We start from the raw sequence: 8880 nt of genomic DNA, 5'->3' as shown, positions 1-8880 counted from the left end.
GCTGTAGTACCCGCGTGGGTGCGGCGTATATAGTAGTAGCTATGCTGGTGTTGCAGGTGTGTGGTGGTGGGTCGCTGTTTCGAGTGTACGTGTGTGCGTGTGTCTATGTGTGCAGTGTATGGGTGTAGAGAGAGAGAGAGAGAGAGAGAGAGAGAGAGAGAGAGAGAGAGAGAGAGAGAGAGAGAGACAGTGTAAACAGGAATGATGCTATAAATTCAAACTTGTTGTAGTAACCGGAATAATATTTAATATCTTACACACATCACATCTCCTTACACACAGACAAAGACCCGCGCACATGCGCGGTCACGCGTGCGCGTACTCTCGCGACCAGAACCAGAATCCTCTCTCCCCTTACATCTCTCTCTATATATTACCTCTCACCAAAAACTCCTACAAACCACATATGCACCACGCACATGTACCCGTTCTCACAGACTACGTCCTACCCCCCATTTCACAATGACCCTCTAATCTGTCTAATCCAACCACGTCTACCATTCTCCCTAATTTGAAGCGTGCGCTTCCTCTCGCGACCACAACCAGACCCCCACTCCTACATCTTCCCCTCAATCGATCTATCCTAACCTCCTATATATGTCCCCCAAAACCCCTACATCCTCAGCGCACATGTCACCCGTTCTCCCAGACCGCGTTCTACCCCATTTCACAATGACCCTAGAAGCGCCCGACCTAAAACACGTTTACCATTCTCTTTATAACATCAATCTAGCCGCACAAGATGCGCGACGCTCTGTCTACATACTAAAATAACCCCGAGTCTAGCCGCACTCCGCGTCTCTAACTAATTTATGTAACATATGTAAATCATACGTTACACTACTACTGTAGTGGCCTTAGGGGTGGCCACACTGGACTTTCACACGTGCTGTGGTTAGCACGTGTAATTTATTTGCGTCGGGATAATTTTTCGCTCCTACCGCGAAGGTAGGACGGTGATGCATGCGCAGTAACAGGAAAACTCAAAGTGAAATGAACCCAAGTCTTCAGATAGTCTTTATAGAACTGATGGTTTTATTCATCATATACAAATAACATGAATAACGCTCACTGCACGTATCTTGAATATAGCGTATAGATATATATATAATATATATTGCGCGTGCTACGTTTACGTTACCTCGTTAGGTGATTACACGTTTAACTTCTCTTAGCTATTCTACGGGTTAGTATTGTAGCCGTCTCTGTCTCTCCCAGTCGTGCGCTTCGCGGCTCGGCACGAGTTCGTGGGTTGGCAGTTTATCTCCCTGTCGTGTGTAGGCTATAGCTTCCTTAGTATAATTATATAAGGTATACCTTTTCGGGCGTTGTCCGGCTCGCAGGGGCCGACAAATGGTGTGTGTGCACTCTCTCTCCCTCAGTCGCTCATTCGTCCGTTTGTTCGTTCGTCCGTTCGTTCATTCGTTTGTTCGTTCGTTCGTTCGTTCGTTCGTTCGTTCGTTCGTTCGTTCGTTCGTTCGTTCGTTCGTTCGTGTTCGTTTTGTTTTGTTTCGGGTCGTGGGCGTCCGAGCCTGAGCTGATTTAGCATTGGATTTATGTGCGTATTATAGTGAGCCTGCGTGAGTAGGACCAGGCAGATTGCTCTTCCCAGTGCCTCAAGTGCCTGGTCCGTTGCACCCCTCGGCCTCTTAACACGGTGTACAGGTGTTGCACCCCCTTGGTCAAGTATATGCACGAGGTGCGTCTGCGATAGGTCTTCTGGTTTTTTGTTATACGTCCCCCCTTGAAATCTACACTACCACTAAACAACCCGCAGTTAGCCGCACTCGCTGTCTCTAACTAATTTTTATGTAACATTATTATTGTAAATCATACGCTTACATACTACCAGCACGTACACAGACTTCTCGATCCCGCTCACTGCACGCTTAAACCTGTACTAACACACACAGATACAGGGACAGACCACACGCACGCTCCCTCCGCTCGATTTCGGGGGATTTATGTATGCTTATATTATGTTGATGGGTATTATTCTAGGTGGGCTGCGCCGTTGTGAGAGAGGATGGAGCATGGAGGCATACCTCATACAATGGTATCCAACCTGTAATTTATTTACGGGGTGCTACGACCCTGGCCCGGGGGAGGGGGGGTTTAGAGAGCCACAGCTAGACTGATCGTAAAAAACATACACGCCACTAACACACGTATATATAATATATATATATATTTGATATATATGATGTGTGTGCTTGTGTGGTGTGTGTCTGTGCTGTGTGTGTGTGTGTTGTGGTGTGTGTGGTGTCTGTGTGTCGTGTTGTGTTGTGTGTGTGTGTGTGTGTATGGTGTGTGGTGATGTGTAGTGGTGGGTGTGTGTATTTTTATTAGGCTACTTGAACTGGTAGTAGAGCTACATAAATTTGTACCTGAATAAAGCTATAGTGTAGCTCTCAGGAGAAAAACGCGCACGCGATAGCTGCATGTCCAACGATTCGATCGGGGCGTTATATATGTACTATATATTACACCTCATTATACTAATTAGTATGCTATTATATACTTGGGTTCGGCAGTAAGCTTTTTGCGTTCTCTAGGTCTGCAGCACGGCTATACACCTATAGATTGTCGTAATCAACTATATAAGAGCACTGGGCATATATTTTAATGACAGGCAACATTATACCGAATACGCACCACATTCAAACATGCAGCATAGCGTTTCATAATAGAGTAATTAACAAGTGTTCAGCGAATAACAATATATGCCACCATTATAATTGATGGTGTTACTGTATAGTGTTTAGTCGCACAATTTAGGACCAAGACTCATTTTTTAATAAGACAGAAACTATTTAAGGTGAAAATTTCTCAATGATAGCTGTGTTGTTTGCAAAAATTTCGGCGACCCAATTAATATTCTTGCACGCAGAGCAACACAAACAGCACCACACGCACAACACACGCCCATTACACTGCACACACACCACACACACAACACACACACCACACACACACACAACACGTACCACAACACATACACACAACACACGCGTTGCGCGGCGCACACAACACACAGCACAAAACAACACACACACACACACACACGACACAGAGAGAGAGAGAGATAGCGGAGAGAGAGCGAAAGAGAAAGACACACACGTAGAGCGAGACAGCTCGTTCTATCTCTCGTACCGGGTCCAAACTTCAGGTCGGTGCTAGCGTTCGCGTCAGTGTGTCCTACGCCATTGCGCTACTGGGCGGGGCTGTGTCACTACACTCACTCACTCACTCACTCACTCACTCACTAACTCACTAACTTACGGACCTGCTACGTATAGAAAACTACGCGAGGAATTCAGCGACACAACTAATCAAACTTACAAGCTACAGCCAGCTGGAAGAGAAGCAGAGAAAAGGGGAAACAAGAAGGAGTACTCCAGGTTTCCGCTTGTCAAACATACAGGTAAGCTATTCAGGTGACTTGTATTTTAAAATTACAAGTATACGGTAACCAAATTACACGTACCAGCTTGTACAAATAATTGTCTAGGAGACCGAAACGGGCATTACACAGAATATATATATATAGGCCCCTATATATTAAACTGCGAAGCTACGCCTACGATGACGACGCTATATGGCGCAGGATAGCGTCCCTTGGCAAGAAATCCCGTTGATCGAAGGCACAGCTTAGCTGAGACGGCCGCAGAGAAATCTTGTTGCTTGATTGCCATAGCTTGGGCTATAGCTAGCCATGGGTTGTGACCTAGCTTGGGTAAAGCCAGGTAGTATAGTTTTTTTTGCCGAAAGGCACTGTGGGTGGTCACAGCCAGAGTTTGTTTGCGCCCTCAGTGGTTCTTTTACGTCCCCATTGACCTTAGTATTACTGGAGACGGGACAGCCATTTTACGTAGTCATCCAATCCACGGGAGATTCACAGTCTCCAATGTTGAGAGCCAGGTTTTTACACCTTGAGAAAATTCACTGCCCCGGCCGGTGTTTGAACTCACAGCATTCAGTGGACAGTGTACGAGGCCTAACCACTTACAGCTTGTACACACACACTCACACACACAAATACACACACACACACACACACACACACACACACACACATACCCACATACCCCTATATATATATATACATATATATTTACATACATACATACATACATACATACATACATACATACATACATACATACATACATACATACATACATACATACATACATACATACATACATACATACATACATACATACATACATACATATATTACATATATAATACAAGTATACTAACTGTTACTATAGATTGCTCGGTGAACCACCGTCGAACGCGCCGACCGACATGCCCAAGAAATCGCAATCATCACCGGCGCCGGTGGCGCCCCCTGTGCCCGCCTTGACGCTTCACGAGGCGGCGTCTGAGGGTAACCTAGGCTACATCGAGCAGCACGTGCGCGAGCAGCAGAGGATGCATCACGACCTGCAGCTGCTGAACGCAGAGCGTAACACGCCGCTGCACACCGCAGCCAGCAAGGGACACACCGACGTCATCGAGTAAGTGCAGACAGATCCCAGAGATCGCAAAGATTGCAGATAAGTTGTCTGAGGGCGCCATGTTGTCAGTCCGTCCACCCCTACACCCTCCCTCACCCACCCTAACCGAACACTCGCCTGTATGCCGCAGCGTGCAACGGACACATACATACAGACGTCATCGAGTAAGTGCAGAAGATCCCAGAGATCCCAAGGATCGTAAATTTCCTAGAGATTCCAGAGATTCCAAAGATCCCAGAGATCCCAGAGATTCCAGATAAGTTGCCAGAGGACGTGATGTTTCCGGTAGTTCACCCGTATACACTCCCTCACCCACCTTAACATACCATATCCTTACACACTCCCTCACCCACCTTAACATAGCGATTATCGCTGTACACCACTTTCCCTCACTCACTCCAAAACCATATCTAATCCTACCACACTCCCTTCCACCCACTTAGACATAGCCATATCTAACTGACACATCAATCGCGTCCTCACTCACTTACTCCAAACATATCCATTATCCTTACACACACTCCCCCACCCACCACTCTTAAACATACCATATTCCTTACACACTCCCTCACTCGTACTGTAGCATACCATATTCCTTACATTGCTTCACTCCTCACCCACCTACGATACCATTATTCCTACACCCTCCCTCGACCGGCACCTTAATCATACCATAATCCATTACACACTCCCTCCAACTCACCTTGCATACATACCAATATCCTTAACACATACCCCCACATCACCTGCCTGCTGCTACCAAACATACATCATTACAGCACTATCCCTCCACCTCACCTTTATAACATACCGATATCCTTACACACTCCCTCACTCACGGTCTCCAACATGACCATATCTTACAGCATCTCCCTCACAACTCCACCTTAACATACCATAATCCTTACATCACTGGTCGCCTCACTTCCACCTTAACATACCATATCCTTACACACTCCCTCACCCACCTTAACATACCATATCCTTACACACTCCCTCACCCACCTTAACATACCATATCCTTACACACTCCCTCACCCACCTTAACATACCATATCCCTTACCACACCCCCTCCACTCACAGCGCCAAACTATATCCATATTCCCGTTACACCACCCCCTCACCCAACCTTAACATTAGCCATATCATTACACACTACCTCACCCCACCTAACATACCATATCCTTAGCACACCCCTGCACTCACGCCAAACATACCATATCCTTATCACCCACTCCGCTTCACCACCTAACATACAGATTCTGCCTTACAACACTCTCCTCACACGCACCTTAACATACCAATATCCTTACTCACTCCCCTCACGGCGCTCCACCTCTTAACATACCATATCCTTACACACTGCTGGCTATTGTCCCTCACGCACTCTTACCAATACCATACCTTCCTTACACACTCCGCTCACCCATCCTTAAATACATATCCTTACACAACATCGACTCCCTCACCCTCTACCTAACATCCCAATCCTTACACACTTCCCTCGACCCACATTAACATACCATACCTTACATACACGTACTCCTCACCCACCTTAACATGACCATACATTCCTTAACACACTCACCACTCTCGACCACCCTTAACAGATACCATATCCTTTACACACTCCCACGCCACTCTTAAACATAACCATAGCTCCTACACACTCCCTCACCGCTACCTGGCTGCCACCTAATCATACCATAATCCTACACTACTGCCCATCATCTCACCTTACATACCATATCTTCAACACTCCCTCACCCGCCTGCTGCTCCTTAACATACCATAATCCTTACAGCACCTCCCTCACTATCAACCTTAAACGATACCATACTCCTACACACCCCGCCTCACCCACCTAAAGTACCATAGCCTTATCAACACTTCCTCGCACATCCACCTATACATACCATATCCTTACACACTCCTCACATCACAGCTTAACATACCATATCCTTACACACTCCCTCACCCACCTTAACATACCATATCCTTACAACACATCCCTACACCTAACGATAACCATATCCTTACCCCCCTCACCACCCACCTTAACATACCATATCCTTACACACTCCCTCACTCACCCAAACATACCATATCCTTACACACGTACTCCCTCACCCACCTTAACATACCATATCCTTACACACTCCCTCACACGCACCTATGAACATGAATAGCCATATCCTACACACCCCTCACCACCTTAACATATCCATATCCTTACACACTCCCTCACCCACAGCTTAACATACCAATAGTCCTTACACACCCCTCACCCAACCTTAACATACACCATATCCTTGACACACCTTTCCCCGCACCTCACTACGTCAAACATACCAATATCCTTACACAACTCCCTCACCACCTAACATGACATCACCTACACACACCGACTCACTCACCTTAATAACCACTTGATCCTTACGACCCTCCCTCACTCACGCCAAACATACCATATCCTATCACACTCCGCCTCACTCACACCTTAACATACGCATATTCCTTACACACGAGGTGTTCCTCACTCACTTTGCGCGCTCTATCATAGGCCCAAACAGAACCTATATCCTTACCCACACTCCCTTCACCTCAACCAAAACTTAACACTACCATATCCTTATCACACTCCCCACCACACCAAACATATCCATATCGCTTACACACTCTCCCTCACCCACCGTTAACAATATCCATATGCCTTACACACATCCCCCCCACCTTAACATACCATATCCTTACCACTGCCTCTCAGCTCGCACTCACCTTACATCATAATGCCATATTCCTTACACACTTCTGTGCTGCTGCTTCTACCTCACCGCTGCATCCTTAACATACCATAGCTGCTTCCTTGCAGTGAGCCCACTCTCCTCACCCGACCTTAATCATACCGCATATCTTATCACACGAAGCTCCCGCTTCACTCACCTTAACATAACTCCATACCTTGACACACACTTCCCCACCCACCTTTAACAATACCATATCCTTGACAAACTCACGCTGACTCCCTTCACCCACCTTAAACCATACCATATCCTTACACACTCCCATCACCACACCTAACCATACCATAAGCTTCCTTAACAACACCTCTCTACTCACTTAAATGACCAATTATTCCTTACACACTCGCCCCTCACCGTCTCCCCTTCCACCATCTCCTACAACTCACTCCCTCACCTCCACCTTAAATACCATATCCTACACACTCCCGTCACCCAGCCTTATTAGACCATACCATATCCTTACACACTCTACTTACCTCACCCACCTTAACATACCATTCTTTACATCACCCCTCCCTCAACCTTAACATCACCATAGACGCGCTACCTACTACACTCAGCGCTTCACTCACCGTTAACCATACCCTATCCTTAACACAGCTCCTCACACGCTGGCCACCTTAACATAGCTCCATACCTTACACAGCCTTTCTCCCTCACTCACGACCAAACACCATCCCTTACCACACTTCCCCTCACCCACCTAAGCATACCATTATTCCTTCACACACACCGCCACCCACCTTAACATACCATATCCTACACACCCTCAGCACCTTAACAGTACCATAATCCTTACACACTCCCTCCACCGCCACCTTAACATACCATATCCTTACACACTCCCTCACTCACCCAAACATACCACGTCCCCACACTCTCTCTCACCCTAACCTTAACCATAACCCTAATTCTAACCCTAACCCTAACCTTAACCATAACCCTAACCCTAACCCTAACCCTAGCCTACCACACCCCAAAACTCTCACTAACCCTAACCCTAACCCTAACATACCACACCTCCCTACTCTCCCTCACCCACCCTAACCTACCACACCCCCACACTCTCCCTCACCCAACCTAACCTACCACACCCCACACTCTCCCTAACTTGCCCTAACCTACCACACCCCTACACTTTCACTAACCCTAACCTGACTTGCAGCACTTATGTAGATTCTGCTTCATTCAGATTGGTTCCCAGAATCAGCTGACCCATTCTGTAAATCCCAAGGTCTTAGATACGTTAGATCCCCAAAGCCTCATTAGATCCCCAAAGCCCCCTTAGATCATCCAAAGCCACTTCTTCAATGTCTCAGAAAGATAACACAGCTAGAGAGGATTTCCATCGTTTCGTGATTAGATTTATTTGATCTGCTGAAGCAATAAAAGCTGCGAGTCAAATACGGACTCCCTCCCCCTCTTTCTCTTTCTCTGTCTTTCTCTGTCTCGATCGTTTTCTTTCTCATTCTCTTTCTCTCTCTCTCTCTCTCTCTCTCTCTCTCTCTCTCTCTCTCTCTCTATCTCTACTCTACTCTCTCTACTTCTC

General features: G+C 46.6%; 1 protein-coding gene across 1 annotated transcript in view; it reads left to right on the top strand.

The window, feature by feature from the left end:
* The first annotated feature begins 4314 nt into the window (after positions 1-4314).
* LOC106817651 (receptor-interacting serine/threonine-protein kinase 4-like) overlaps positions 4315-8880 on the top strand; it is an 11436-nt gene continuing 6870 nt past the window's right edge. The window contains exons 1-2 of the mRNA XM_014822338.1: positions 4315-4526; positions 4721-4822. Of these exons, the coding sequence (XP_014677824.1) occupies positions 4315-4526; positions 4721-4822 (314 nt within the window). The remainder of the gene's footprint in view (positions 4527-4720; positions 4823-8880) is intronic.

Source organism: Priapulus caudatus, unplaced genomic scaffold, assembly GCF_000485595.1.
Source record: "Priapulus caudatus unplaced genomic scaffold, Priapulus_caudatus-5.0.1 Scaffold1815, whole genome shotgun sequence".
Classification (NCBI taxonomy): domain Eukaryota; kingdom Metazoa; phylum Priapulida; class Priapulimorpha; order Priapulimorphida; family Priapulidae; genus Priapulus; species Priapulus caudatus.
This window is presented reverse-complemented; position numbering and strand designations above follow the sequence as displayed.